The following is a 14,609-nucleotide window of genomic DNA, read 5'->3' on the forward strand; positions in this document are numbered from 1 at the left end:
CCCAAAGACGTAAAAATGACCTCACCGCTCCCCGACTATCCACTATTTTATATGCTCTCTAAATCCTGTTCTGCCTTTGTTCTTCAATAGTCACAATTTGCTCTCTTCTGACTCCTTGTTGGCAAAGCCTTATGGGATCTGTCCCCTGGCTCCTCTGTCCCCTCTCCTATTCTGCTCCAAACACAGGAGCCGGCGTGCTGTTCTATTAACACTCTGGGCACAACTCACCTCAGGACCTTTGCACATGCTTCACCCTTTACCTAGAATCTCTTCCCCCAGAGAACCACACGGCTCTCTCCTGCACGTCCTTCTCGCCTTGGCTAAGAGTTATCCTCTCAATCAGGCTTCCCTTCTCATCCTATTTAAAATTAAAGCCAACACTATACGTTGGCAAATTGAATTTACGTAAAATTTAAAAAATAAATAAATAAAACTAGAGCCAACCCCCAGACCCTTCTCATATGACTTCAGATCCCTGTGCCCCAGCTTAAGGATTTCCTTTTCCTTTCTCACCCATCAACTGAACAATTTGCTTGATTATGTCACTTATCATCTCCCACTACAACGTAAGCTCCAAGAGGAGAAAACTGTGCGTGTCTCTCACTGAGCTGCCTTCCGAGTACCTGGCACATTGCAGGTGCTTGATAACTAGTTGTTGGGGGAAAATAAAAATGAAGACACTGAAAAATAACAGGTTTGCATTCCCTCCTTAGGCTCCTCATCTCCCTCAGTGGCAGGCGCTGGGCCCAGCTTCTTGTGCGTCCTCAAGAGAGCTGAGGCGTTAGAGGAAGGCCCTCTCCCCTGACATTTGGTCTTCTCCCCAGCAAGGGCAGGAAAGACCTGTATGAGTCTGTGTGTGTGTGTGCATACGTGCACATGCGTGTGCACGAGCCTACATTTGCAGGCTCCCTCTTGCTTTTCACAAAAACAGATACAGGCTCTCCACTCCAGCCTGCTTCTCTCACTTAAAGGGGGGTCTCGGGGATGGTTTTCTGTTGTTTGTCTCAGAGGCTGCTTGGTGGGAGCAAAGTGCAGCCCGTGAATAGGATGATCATGGAACATTTCATCCAAACCAGGACACTTAGCAGCAGTTGAAGGGCACACTAGTCACGGTGAGCCAGGTGGATGGTAAACCGGGGCTCCCCGGGGTGGGGGGGCAGCCTGAGACTTCGGGATGCCCTGCCCCCACCCACCCGGGGCGGGGAAGAAGCACAGAACCCCACTGCGCTCCTCTAGGCCATTCTTAAACCCCACAAACTCTGAGCTGAGTTGAACCCTGCTCCGCTGCTTTGTCTTCCTGAGCTCCTCTGCCTTGGTCCTCATCTCCTGCAGGCTTGCTGAGAGCCCACGGCCACCCATCGCCTCCTGAGAAGAAGCTTTGGAAGGTTCCAGAACCCTGCTGTTACCATTGCTGTAATGAGTCTGATGCAGCTCAGACTGGAGGTTCTCTGAAAGCAAATGTTTGCAGGCTGCAGACAGCCCTCTGAAGAGGGGAGAGCAGCAGGAAGGTCTGCAGGGAAGTGGAGGCAATTAGCACTTGTGCATTTAGCAAACAACCAGAGGCGGCTGGCAGGCTCCTGGGAGTTTCCAAAATGATTGGTAGCCTCCTCGGAAGCCAGGCAGCTGGGGCCCTAGGAGGAAGGCGCTCTCCCCCGACACTTGGTGCTCTCCTCACTCGGGGAAGGAAGCGGATCGGGGAGTGGACAGTGTGTTTTTGCAGAGAAATCCCAGCCCCCCCGCTGCAGACTCCCAGTGCCGGGCCTGAGCAGGCCCTGGAGACCGAGGCCAGACCCACTGCCACCGGTGCCCAGGTGTGCTGCGTGGCAGGTGCAAGTCTAAAACCGCTCGTTTTGTGCTTGTGCAAGTCCCAGACCTGGGACTAGACCTGAATGCTAGATGGAAGGTCTAAAGCCTCTCTTCGGCAGGAGGGACAGACAGACACAAAGCTTTCGTACAACCACAGAGAATTCAATGGCCCTGCTGAGTAGTTTCCAAGAGAAAAACCCATGCGCCCTCTGCTCTGGGAATTCCACTGCTAAGAATTTATCTGTGAAGAATCCCACGCAAAAAAACTCTAAGAGTGGCTGGCTCTGGGGAGGGGTGGCAGGGGGAGCTTTTCATTTGAGACCCATGCTGACCAACAGAACTTTCTGCAAGGAGGGAAGTGTTCTTAGAAAGTGGTTAGTGCCACTGCAGAAGGGAGGGTTTCTCCCTTTTTTTTATTTTTTATTTTTTTTATTTTTGAGGGTTTCTCTTTAATTTGGATTTATTTAAATAGGCACGTGCGGGGGTGGCTATGGTTCAGGACACTCGGTTCAGTACCTTTTCATATCTTTTGAACTCTGAATTATTTAAATAAGTGTATCATTTTTTTTTATAACAAAGGAAAATGTAAATTGTACCAGCATGTGCTGGTATGAAAAGTTTGCCAGGATGGATTTTTAAGTAGAAAAAGAAAGAAAAGTGCCAACAAAGAATGGGGTATGATCTTTTCAGGCAACATCAACAGATACAAAAATGAAACTCAAAGTAAAAGGTGTTGTCAAATCTATAACATTATGGGTTGAATTACGTCCCCTCAAAAGGTGCTGAAGACCTAACCATGAGCCTCTGTGCAGGGCACCTCATTTGGAAATAGGGTCTTTGCAAATGGTCAAGTTAACATAAGGTCCCTGAGGGTGGACCCTGGTCCGGTATGACTGGTGTCCTTATAAATACAGGAAATTCGGACCCAGACAGAGGAAGACAATGTGAAGACATGGGAAAAAGATGCTACAAACCAAGGAACGTTTGAGGCCACCAGAAGTGAGGAGAAAAGCATGGAAAGTCTCCCTCCCAACCTCCAAAGGAACCACCCCTGCCAATACCTTGATTTGGGACTTCTTGCCTCCAGAGCTGTGCGAGAGAAATTTCTGGTGTTTCAGCCACCCAATTTAGGTCGAGTAGCCCTGAGGAACTAACACAGACTGCCTGGGGCTCACACTGCCATTTCTTCTGGAAATTTGGGGAGTAGCATGTTTTCACTTGTGCCTTTCCCCTGAGTTTCAAGCATGCTCCTGTATTACTGAGATTATCCATTTTTTGACATCTATGGTAATAAGATTCAAGCCCACTTTTTTCTTCTCTATACCTTTCTGAGCACCAAGAGGTCACAAATGTTATGGCAGGTGTAGGGGAAGAACCACGGACACATCAATGGTGATGTCAACTCTCAAGCAGGGCCCGTGGGACCGAGGCCAGAAGAGCCCAGATGGTGGCAGGTGCCAACACGAGAAACCGGAGGATGGGGAGCAAACCTTGATGTAGTAGACGTCCCTGTCATCCAGAATCAGCTCCAGGTGACCGACGCGGGTACTCTGGAGAGTCTCGATCTTTCCTGGGGTCACAAAACAATAGTTGAGGGACCAAGGTTTAACTTCCACCCCCGAGTTCCCCAGGGGACAACATCCCACCAGGTTCCTGATCTCTGAGCCCCATTGATGACCACGGCGGGACCCCCTTATTACCATCCAGCTGCACTTTCTTCCTGGGATGCTGAAGCTTGAGCCGGAACTTCCCCTGGGGTGCGCTGTAGCTCACGTCTACCCCGACATCCCTGGGCACGTCTGACTCGGGCGTGCCCATGAAGAGGTGAGCTGAAGCTTCCAGAGGGAGCCAGCTGTCCTTCTGGAAACACGGGGGACCTCTCAGTCTTGACCTCATCCAGCTCCAAAGGCTCTCCCCTCTTCCCAAGAGAAGACCCTCATCCCCACCACCCAAAAACATGAGTCCTTAGGCACCTCCTCAATCTCGCAAGACAAGAACCAAACCGGGAGTTTGGAGATCTCAAGCAGTACATGGAGAAAAGCAAAGTCCTGCAGGACAACTGGGGACCGCATAGACAGGGTCTCAGTTTGCCCGGCATGGCACACGCCATGGCCACCCTGCACAGACCCCCTCGGATCCCTTAAGCCCTCTACGTGCCTACATCTCAGCCTTTACATGCTTTGCAGGTAACACCTGGTACCCGGGCCTCCAGAAGGTTGCCCTCCTGTATGAACTCAAGGGAGTGAAAAAATACCCAGCACCTCAGCCTCAAGGGGACCTCACTCCGAGACGTAGCCCATGCTCCCGGGACCAGGCAGGGGACACTTCACCTGACACCCCCCACACCACACCCTCAGTTCTTCCCCTTGCCAGGCTAACTTCTCCACCCTCTCACTGGGTCCTCCGGGGGCCATTTCTTAACCAATCACTTTTACCTAAATCCTTGGCTTAGGTCTGCTTCAAGGAAAACACAGCCTAGGACCCAGGCCCCCTTTGAGACCTTGTCCCAATGTACATTCTTACACAACCAATAAAGGGTCACTACTGTGTATGAGGCTAGTTGAGGCGATGGAGTTTTAGATGCACAAAGCCCCACATCTTCGTGACACCTGAATTCTAGACGGAGAGCACAGGGCCACCAGACACAAATATAGACGGTGTGGCAGCTGGGGATGGGTACTCTGCTGACCAACTCAGGGGGATAAGGGGTCAGACAGGGTGGTCAGGGAACGCTGCCTCTGAGGGGGTGGTGTTTCAGATAATGAAGGAAATGAGAGAGAGAGAGAGCCAGGTGGTTGTCTGGAAACGAGTGTTCCAGGCAGAGGAAACAGCCAGTGCAAAGGTCCTGGGGCATTAAAAAGGGGGGGAAAAAGGTGCTGGTAAGATGGGTAGAGAATCAGAGAGACGGGGCAGAAAGCCCAGCAGGTCAGGTTGTCCTCAGAGTGATAGGAGCCACTGAAGAGCAGAGGAGGGACAAGATCATTTTAGGATTCCAATAGACCCATCTGGCTGCTGGGTGGCTCAGCTGGTTACGCATCCAACTCTTGATTTCGGCTCAGGTCGTGCATGATCTCGGGGTTGTGAGGTGGGGCCCCAAGTTGGGCTCTGCACAGGGCATGAAGCCTGCTCAACATTCTCTCTCTCTCCCTCAGCTCCCATTACCCCTCCCTCTCTGAACAAGCAAACAAACAAAAAACACAAACCAAAAAAACCCAAACAGAACGCAAAAAACAAAAAACCATAAAAGTGACCTAAAGGGAATAAACATGGTGCTATTAGAGCAGGTAACAAAAGAACATGACCACTTTGGGGTAATGAAGGCAGGCTTCATTGAGCAGGCGACACCTGAACGGACAGGTGAAGACTGATTCAGAGTTAACAAGCCACAGGGCCACAGACAGAGGATCAGCATGTGCAAGGGTCCTGAGGCAGGAGGGAGACCACGGCTGGACCAACCCAGCCCAACAGCCCCAGAGAGGAACAACAATGTCCTCACGAGCCTGATCCCAGGGTAGACGACCTAAGGAGACCCACCCCTTGGCTGGGAAAGAGGGGGCCATTCCTGGGTGGAAGATAAGCCTACCTGGGGGTGGAAGGTATAGGCAGCTTCCAGAAGGTATCGCTGGAGGCCCCGATCCTGCTTCTTCAGTGTCACAGCCGCAGACACAGGCCCTGAGAGCAGGTAGGGCTGGCCAGCTGTTGGCCAGGTGACTTCTGTGCACAGCTGCCAGCCCCAGGTGTGGGACGCTATGGAAAAGGGTGAGCAGACGGCCCTGGTCAGCTGCCAGAGAATGCCAGGCAGGCACCCAGGGCCACTCACCCAGCAAAGAAAACACTTCTGCATTTCCTTCTGAGAACCAGTACCGTGTAGACCAGGGTCCCGCAACCCCAGACGCCCCTGCCCTACCGGGCTGGGTAGGTCTGTGTGCTGGGAGCCATCTCGGAGGATGCTGGCCAGCAGAGCGGGGCCACACTTGCTGCACGTCAGTGGCAACCCCAGCAACAGTGGTGACAACCCAGATGGCTCCAGACATTGCCGAAGGGCCCCGGGGGGGGGCAAAACCGCCTCCGCTGGAGGACCCCTGGTATAGACCGTAAGAGTGAGAGGCAGCGGTGCACAGAAGGCGGGCTCCAGGGCAAGACCGCCTGATTCCTAATTCCAGCTCTGCCACTTTCCAGCTGTGTGGCCTTGGGCAGATTACTCAACAGCTCTGTGCCTCAGTGTTCTCACCTATAAACCGGGACCGGTAACAGTTCCTGCCTCACGGTACAGCTGGGAGGACCGGCAGGTCTGTTTAGGACAGCGCCCCGCCTAAAGGAGTCAACTCATGGGGCGCCTGGGAGGCTCAGCAGTTGAGTGTCTGCATGATCCCGGGGTCCTGGGATCGAGTCCCGCATCGGGTTCCCCGCAGGGAGCCTGCTTCTCCCTCTGCCTGTGTCTCTGCTTTTCTCTGTATCTCTCATGAATAAATAAAATCTTAAAAAAAAAAGGAGCCAATTCATTTAGATGGGCCCCTCCCCCACCTTACTCAAAAAAAGTGACACCTGCAAGATCCACTACTGTTCAGTGCATTTCCTTCCCATCTTTTTTTCATTTTTAAAAAAGATTTATTTATTTATTCATGATAGACATAGAAAGAGAGAGAGAGAGAGAGAAGGGGCAGTGACACAGGAGGAGGGAGAAGCAGGCTCCATGCCGGGAGCCTGACGTGGGACTCGATCCTGGGACTCGATCCTGGGACTCCAGGATCGCGCCCTGGGCCAAAGGCAGGCGCCAAACCGCTGAGCCACACAGGGATCTCCTTTTTTTTCCAATTTTTGTTGCCCCTTCACTGATGTTATTATCAAAGAATTTTCTAGTATTATTAAAATATCTCCTTCATTACAGGGTTTTAAAGTTACAGGATATCTCAGGTGGTTCACGAAACCAGAAGTTGGAGAATTCTTTTTTTTTTTTCCTAGAAATGGCCAAATAGGAAATACCTGGTGCGTTGCCGATCACAGGGTCTGTCACAACTACTCAGCTCTGCCGCGCGTGGATTGACCAAAGCAGCCAAAGACGACCGGTAAGCAAATGGGCGTGGCCATGTACCAATAAAACTTTATTGCTGGCCGATGCAACATGAATTTCACCAATTTTTCACATGTGAAATATTCTTTGATTACTTTTCAACCATTGGAAAAGGTCACAACCTAGGCACAGCTTGCAAGCCCTTGTAACGAGCCGTTCACCGACACCGGATAACTGAGCCGCTTCGTGGGGTTTTTTGCCCTTGCAGATAATCTCTGCACACAGCACATTTTTTTTATTTTTTATTTTTTTAAGATTTTATTTATTTATTCATAGACAGAGAGAGAGGCAGAGACACAGGTGGAGGGAGAAGCAGGCTCCATGCAGGGAGCCCGACGTGGGACTTGATCCCAGGTCTCCAGGATCACACCCCAGGCTGCAGGCAGCACCAAACCGCTGCGCCACCAGGGCTGCCCCACAACGCATTTTAAAGTGATTTTGGTTTATTTTCATAGGATAGAGTTCTAGAAGCAGAATCAAAGGAGGAGTATAAATTTAGGCAGAAGAGCTACTCTAGCATCTGGAGCTGGCATGGCCCCCACATGCCCAACTTGGGAGAGCATGGCAAGGACCCCCCCTCGCCCCACCTACCTTTCTCGTCAGTACAAGACTGGGCCCCAGAAGGGCTGTGAACATCACTGAGGCTCCTCACGCCATCCCCAGTGACGAGATACAGCTTGGAGCTGGGTGGGGAAAGAGCAAAGTCCCAGACAAGTCATTTCCATCCATTCGCTGGACAAATGTGCCTTGAAACATGAACAGAACAGGCCTTGGGGGGACTCGCCCATAGCACTCGGTGACAAGTGCCACAAGAAACCTGAATGGGGGTGGCACAGGGTCTGTCTCGGGGAAAGGCCTCCCTTAGCTGGCAGGGTAGGCGGGGAGTCTCTGCAGAGGTGAATAGGTGAGTAGAGACTCAAAGAATGAGAAGGAGCCAGCATTCTAGACAGAGGGAACAGCAGGTACAAAGGTCCTCGGGTGGGAATGAAGTGGCCACTTTCGGAGAACGAAAAAGAAGGGTGGTTCGAGGGGGTCAGGGTGGAGGGAGAGGGAATGAGTGGAGGGCAGGAGGTAGGAGAAACAAACAGGTGACAGGTGACAGGAGCCCCATGAGGAAGGACGATCATGTAGACCTGGGTTATCCTAGAACCAACAGAGGGTTTTAAACAGGTGGGAGGGGACTGGGGTGACATGACTTGACATCTTAAAGGACCCCACTCATAGGCACAAACACAGGCTCATGCTCACACACACATGGGCAATCATGCACACGTGCTCACAGGTGCTCACAGACACCCACACTCACAGACGCATGTGTGCAAGCCCTCGAGCTACGCCCATGCCCACATCCACCCCTGCTGCACCTGCTCCCTCTCGCTGGTGCAGGATGCCCACCTGAAGCTGAGCAGCTCCACAGCCTCCTCAGGGGTGTTCAGGTGCACGTGGAGGTCCCGGGCCTTCCTCGCCTCAATCCCACCATCCAGGCTGGCAGTGCCACGGACGCTGGTCACCCACCGCAGCCCGGCCTGCCCCAGGGCGCCCACTGTGCCCATCTGCGCTGAGATCTGGAGCAGGGCACTGCGGGGGTGGGGGGGAGGGAGATACATGCCGTCTGTATCCTGCAGGCCCCAGGTGACCGCAAACACAGTGCCCACTTGCTCCCCACCCCAGCGCTTCTCGGCAGTCCTGAGCCAGAGCAGCGCCTGCACCGTGGTCATCACTGACCATGTACTCTGCGTGCACCTGGCACCTCATGCATGGTCCATCCGGGCCTTGCCATCATTGGCCTCGACTCACAGATGCAGACCCAGGCACACCTGCTTGGGTCCCAAGGCTGGGATCGGGGCAGCAGGACTGGGCCCCAGGCTGTCTGACCCCCGCTGGGGCCTTCATGCCAAAGAGCGGCCAGCACAGGAGGCCCACATTTCCCACGTCGGATCCAGAAACCACAGATAGGCCAGCTGAGTGGGGACAGTCACCCTGCAGGCCCTGGGCCCGCTCCAGAATCAAACCGAGCACCGAACAGATGCTGCCCACACCGTGTGGCCTGGACCCACAGCGCACCTGCCTGGAGCCTGTTCTCTGAACCATCAGTGGGAATGAGAAGAGTGTCCCTCTCATGGGTGGTTACATGGGTTCACTAGAGTTGGAGCCCATAGATCTTAAATGGTCTCCCCTCTCCCCTCCCCTCGGAGGCCGAGTGGAACAGAGGGAAGCATGGGCCGTGGCCAAACACTAGAATGTTCTTAGACACATGATGTTGCCTCATTGAGCCTTGGTCTTCTCAGAGCTGCCCAGCATCTTCTCAGTCTCTTGGCACAGAAAACAATCACAGGAGCTGGTACGATGGGTGGTCTGCAGGGCAGGGATCCCCTCCAGCCCATGCTGACAGCCCTGCTCTCTGCAGCCCTCTGTAGGGGGAGGCCCCCGCCCACCCACCTCCCTCCTCCAGCTCCGAGAAGCCAGCTAACCTGGGCTTGACATAACCATTCACGGAGAAATCCAGGTGCTGCTGGAAGTCGGCAGTCCCCCGGACTCGGACGCCGATGGCAGCCGAGGCATTTAGGGTCAGCCGGGCTGGAAGGCCAGACACGGTGGGGAAGGTGAGCTCCTGCGTGGCCAGGTTCAGCCTCCGGTTCACCTGTACCTCCTGTCCCTGCAGCCACAGAACCGTAATGATGCAGGTGACAGCCCCGGGCATGGATCCTCACACAAGGGTGGGGCGGGGAGAGGAAGGGACATGAACATCATCCCCTGTTTCCAGCTGAGAAAACTGAGCCCACAAACAGATGAGATCACCTGGCCAAACCTACATAGGTAGAAACAGGTGGAGCTGAGTTCAAGTCCAGTTAGTTTACTGTGGAAAAGGGTCAGTGGTCCGGGATCCAGGGTGAGTCAGGTAAGGAGGAATGTGAGCCCTGCGCACGATGCAGAGCACTTAGCACATGCCAGGTGCATTCTAAACATTTGGTTGCATTTTTCTTTTCTTTTTTCTTTTTTTTTCTTTTTCTTTTTCTTTTTTTTTACTGCATTAGGTCATTTAGAACAACCGCCCCATAAAGTAGCTGCTGTTTTTTTTTTTTTTTTTAGCTGTTGCTTTTGTTACTATCACTATTGTCATGCTATGGTGCCCATTTCACAGATGCACAAACCGAGGCCATGACAAGCATTGGCTCCCCCGCAGGTGAGAGGCGGGGCCATGATTTGAACTTGGGCAGCCTGGCCCGAAATACCACGGTCATAAGTCTGGAAAGTACCTTAGTACTTTCCCCCCAAAACATTGAAGGAAACCCCACAGGGCCGGCAGAGCGGGCTGGGGCTGAGCCCAGCCGGAGGTACCTTCAGGAGTTTGGCTGCCAGCTCGGCCAGGTGCAAGGACTGGCGTTTCACGTGGCTCCCCATCACCCCGCAGTTCACATAGCTCAGCTCGTGCCCGAACACCTTCACACTCAGCTCACACCGCAGCGCCTGCCGCTCCGCGCGCCTCCGGGCCACCTGAGGGGGGAACCAGGCTGGTGACAGGAGCAGGTCTAGTGCCTGGACACAGGTGGGGGACCAGGGGGACCAGAAGGGCAAGGGCAAGGGCTTTCAGCATCCGAAATGTGACTTGCAAAACTCGTGGCCTACAAGCAAAACCACAGAAGTGTCTTCCCTGACCCGCGCTACTACCCAATGCCCAGGGCAGCGTGTCGGGGGTGTGAGTGTTCTCAAGATCTTTTTATTTTAGAATAATCTTAGATTTACAGAAAAGTTGCAAAGATGGTACAGAGAGCTCCCCCACATCCCTCACGCTGTCTCCACCGGTGGCGACTTCCACGGCCAGGGCGCGGGCAAGGCGGAGAAGCCAACACAGACATACAAAACTGCAGACATTCAGATTTCACCGGTGTTTCCATTCCGGGTCTCCCTCAGGTTCCAGGACCCAATTCAGGCAGCACATGCCATGAGCTTGCCCCATCTCTCCTGTCTCCTCAGTCTGTGACCATTTGTCTATCTTCAGATTTTTCACGGTGCATATTTTTTAAAAATTGGATTTGTTTCCAATATTTAAAAATTAGGAGAGTGAATGGGTGACGGGCACTGGGGGTTATTCTGTATGTTAGTAAATTGAACACCAATAAAAAAAAAAATTAGGAGACTGGGGCAGCCTGGGTGGCTCAGCGGTTTAGCACCGCTTTCAGCCCAGGTATGACCCTAGAGACCCGGGATCGAGTCACACGTCGGGCTCCCTGCATAGAACCTGCTTCTCCCTCTGCCTGTGTCTCTCTACCTCTCTCTCTCTCTCTCTGTGTCTCTCATGGATAAATAAATAAAATCTTTTTTTTAAAAATAAATAAATAAAAATTAGGAGACTACATATGAAATCCGAGTCCTCTGGCTTCTTGAAAAAGAGAAGTATTGGCCTCCCCCCGCCCACCCCACATCACCACCACAAGGGCCAATAAGAAACCAGAGCTGAACGGTGGCCACCACTTCTAACTAAATCATGCGTTTCTCCCACCTGCCACAGCCTCCACCGCTCCCTATCGGCTCCCCAACACTGAGGCCAAGTACTGTTGCCACTATCACTGTGCTTCCGCTAAATAGATCTTGCAATATGAGTCTCCATCCCAAGTGTGAAAATAACAAAAAGGATGTAGATTAAGATTTTATTTATTTATTGAGAGAGAGAGAGTAAAAAGGTGCCAGCAATCTTGGTGTCATGTCCATCCATGGGAGAAAAGTCACATAAAATATAATTCCCCACCCACAGAATGGGTATTAAAGGATCCCACAGCCCATCAACTCTATTCCTGGGTATGTGCCCAGCAGAAAGGCGCACGTGCATTCACCAGAAAGACACGTGCAAGAATGTTGGTAGCGCTATGGGCGATAAGTTAGAAACAGGAAACTATCCAAAAGTCTACCAAAAGTAGGATGGATAAGGACATTCTAGCAGGTTCAGATCATGGAACGCTACACAGCAAGGAGCATGAGCAAAGTGTGAAAATATAGAACCATGTGGATGGATCTCATTCAAGCAAGAGAGAAGCTAGACACACACACACACACACACACACACACACACATAATGTCACAAGCAGCATTATTCACACTCGCCAAAGGGTGGCAACAATTTGCAACAGAATGTCCCCCAGCAGGTGGATGGATGAACACAGTGTAGCCTATCCAGCCTTCAAGAGGGATACAGCACTGATCTGTGCTACACCAGCGAGTCCCCAAACAGGAGGCTCAGTGAGAGAAGCCAGACACCATAGGTCACATGTGTCTGATTCCGTGTCTGTGAAATGTCCAGGACAGGAAAATCCATAGAGACCCAAAGCAGATCAGTGGTTGCAATGGGCCGGGGGGAAGACGGGATGGGGAGTGACTGTTACTGGGGATGGGGTCTCCCTTGGGGCCATGACAATGTTTGGGAACTAGATAGAAGTGATGGTTGCACGTCACTAGGAATGTGCACTTATAGGTCAAAACTTATCAAATTGTGTAATTAAACACATGCTACTCATTACTAGACCTGGGACAGAGCTGATTTTTTAAAAAGTAGAACTAATCAGGGCAGTTAGGAGGCCGATTCATGATCACCCTTGGTTAGGGTGGGTAGACCAGAAGGGTGAGGACAGGGGGCCTCTGGGGTGCCGATAATGCTCTGGGCACTGATTCTAAGAATGCGTTCTGGTGGTGGAAACACGCTTAGGGCTTGCATGATTTTCTAATTGTAGGTAATGCTTTGATCAAGACTTTTTCACGATAAGGCAGGCTAACAGCTGACTACTCGGCTCTGGACCAGTACTTGTGTCTGGGGAGGGAGGGCAGGGTCAGAATTCATTGACACCTGAGTTCGCAGGCCAAAAGCTCGGGCTGGTGAAGGGTGGGAGCAGGGTGGGTGCAGGTACCTCCCCCTAACCCCCGCCTTACCTTCTGCTGCAGGTCTCTCATCTTTCTGGACCTTTCTTCTGGACAGTCAGGTTTGGCTGCTGAGGGCCCTGGGTCTGGCTCTGAGGACTTCTCCGGCTGGCCCTCTCTCTCCTCTTCCTGCCCCCACAATGACTTCCCGCCCAACAGCCTGTGGATGATTTTCTCTGCATTTTCCAGGCGGAGGCCAAGCTGGGAAGAGACGCCAGGGCTCATGGAGGAGAAGCTCGGTCACATGGGTGATCCAGAGCTGCAGAGCAGGGGGCTCAAATGGGGGAAATGGGGGCAGCAGCCTTGGGCAGGGTACTCTGGGCTCCCCAGGGTTCACCTGGACCCAAGCAAAGGGGTACCACCTTTTCAAATCGTCAAGTTCCACATTTGCTGGGCAGATTTCCCACAGCAAAAAATTCTTACTGATTCTTTAGGGCCTGGTTCACCTGTCACCACCTCTGGGAAGTCTTTCCTCAATTCCCACATCACTGCCTTCCCACATTCTCCTTCCTCTGAGAGGCCAGCACAGAAATTCTAGGTCACACTCAGATGCTGTCATCTGTGTGTCTCCCTTGCAAGATGCTGAGAGCTCCATGGGAGCAGGGACCCATGTCTCATTCACTAGGTATGCTGAAGGCCTCGGTGATGGGTTAACTTTGTGTTTATTTGACTAGGCCATGGGGTGCTGAGATATTGGTTACACATAATTGTGGGTGTTTCTATGAGACTGTTTCTAGATAAATATAACATTTTTTTTATTTATTTGAGAGAGAGAGTATGCATGTGCGGTGGGGAGGAGTAGAGAGAGAGAAAGAAAGAGAGAATTTTAAGCAGACTCCATGCTGAGCACAGAGCCTGACACAGGGCTCCATCTCAACACCCTGGGATCACGTCCTGAGCCAAAACCAAGAGTTGGAATGCTTAACCGATTGAGTCACCTGGACTCTCCTGAATTCAACATTTAAATCAATAAACTGAGTCAAGCAGAGTGCCTTCCATAATGCATGTGGACCACATCCAATCAGTCGAAGGCATGAGTCATACAAAAGGCAGACTCTCCCCCCAACTACAGGGTAATTCCTCCTGACTGCCTCTGAGCTGGGACATCATTTTTCTTTTCCTACCTTCCGCTGAAACTGAAACATCAGCTCTCTCCAGCTCTCAAACCTCCAGGCTGAAACTATACTACTGGCTCTTAGGCCTTCAGAGTCAGACTAGAACTACACCATCGACTTTTCTGGGTCTCCAGCTTGCTGACCACAGATCTTGGGACCTGTCAGCCTCCATAATTGTGTGAGCCAATTCCTTACAATAAATCTCTTTCTAGATATAATACATGCTGCTGGTTCTATTTCTCTGGAGAAGCCTAATACAGCTGGCCTGGTTTGTTCTCAAAATTTGATGGATGAATGAGTCCTTCTTTCTGTCCCTCCTTCCTTCCATCTGTCCATCCATCCACCCATCTGTTTAGTCACTCTTTAATCCTTCCCATCTATCCATCTATCCATCCATCCATCCATCCATCCATCCATCCATCCATCCATCCTTCTAGCCACCTTCCCTTCTTCCCTTCTTCTTTACATCTACTGTGCTTCCATCATTCCACCCAGATGTCTCCAAGAGCATTTGTCCAGAAGTCACCAGAAGGTCAGCCATTGGCAGATCTAAGCTCATGCCCCTAGCTGGCAATATTTGGACAAACTCCCTGTTCTCCATAAATTAGAAGGGGTCAGGACAGGGCACAGAGAGCACCCTCCCTCAGACAAGTCTCGGGGGCCTGGGAAATGGAAGGAAATGGAAGGGCCCCAAGGTAATCCATTACACT

General features: G+C 51.9%; 1 protein-coding gene across 1 annotated transcript in view; it reads right to left on the bottom strand.

Annotated features, from left to right (window-relative positions):
- Positions 1 to 14,609, bottom strand: part of LOC144318994 (uncharacterized) — a 143,575-nt gene that overhangs the window by 97,100 nt on the left and 31,866 nt on the right. Inside the window, exons 16-23 of the mRNA XM_077906642.1 lie at positions 12,797 to 12,985; positions 10,217 to 10,372; positions 9,349 to 9,533; positions 8,273 to 8,455; positions 7,469 to 7,560; positions 5,390 to 5,553; positions 3,507 to 3,666; positions 3,297 to 3,376 (exon numbers count right to left, since the gene is read on the bottom strand). Of these exons, the coding sequence (XP_077762768.1) occupies positions 3,297 to 3,376; positions 3,507 to 3,666; positions 5,390 to 5,553; positions 7,469 to 7,560; positions 8,273 to 8,455; positions 9,349 to 9,533; positions 10,217 to 10,372; positions 12,797 to 12,985 (1,209 nt within the window). The remainder of the gene's footprint in view (positions 1 to 3,296; positions 3,377 to 3,506; positions 3,667 to 5,389; positions 5,554 to 7,468; positions 7,561 to 8,272; positions 8,456 to 9,348; positions 9,534 to 10,216; positions 10,373 to 12,796; positions 12,986 to 14,609) is intronic.

Source organism: Canis aureus, chromosome 8 (assembly GCF_053574225.1).
Source record: "Canis aureus isolate CA01 chromosome 8, VMU_Caureus_v.1.0, whole genome shotgun sequence".
Taxonomy (NCBI): domain Eukaryota; kingdom Metazoa; phylum Chordata; class Mammalia; order Carnivora; family Canidae; genus Canis; species Canis aureus.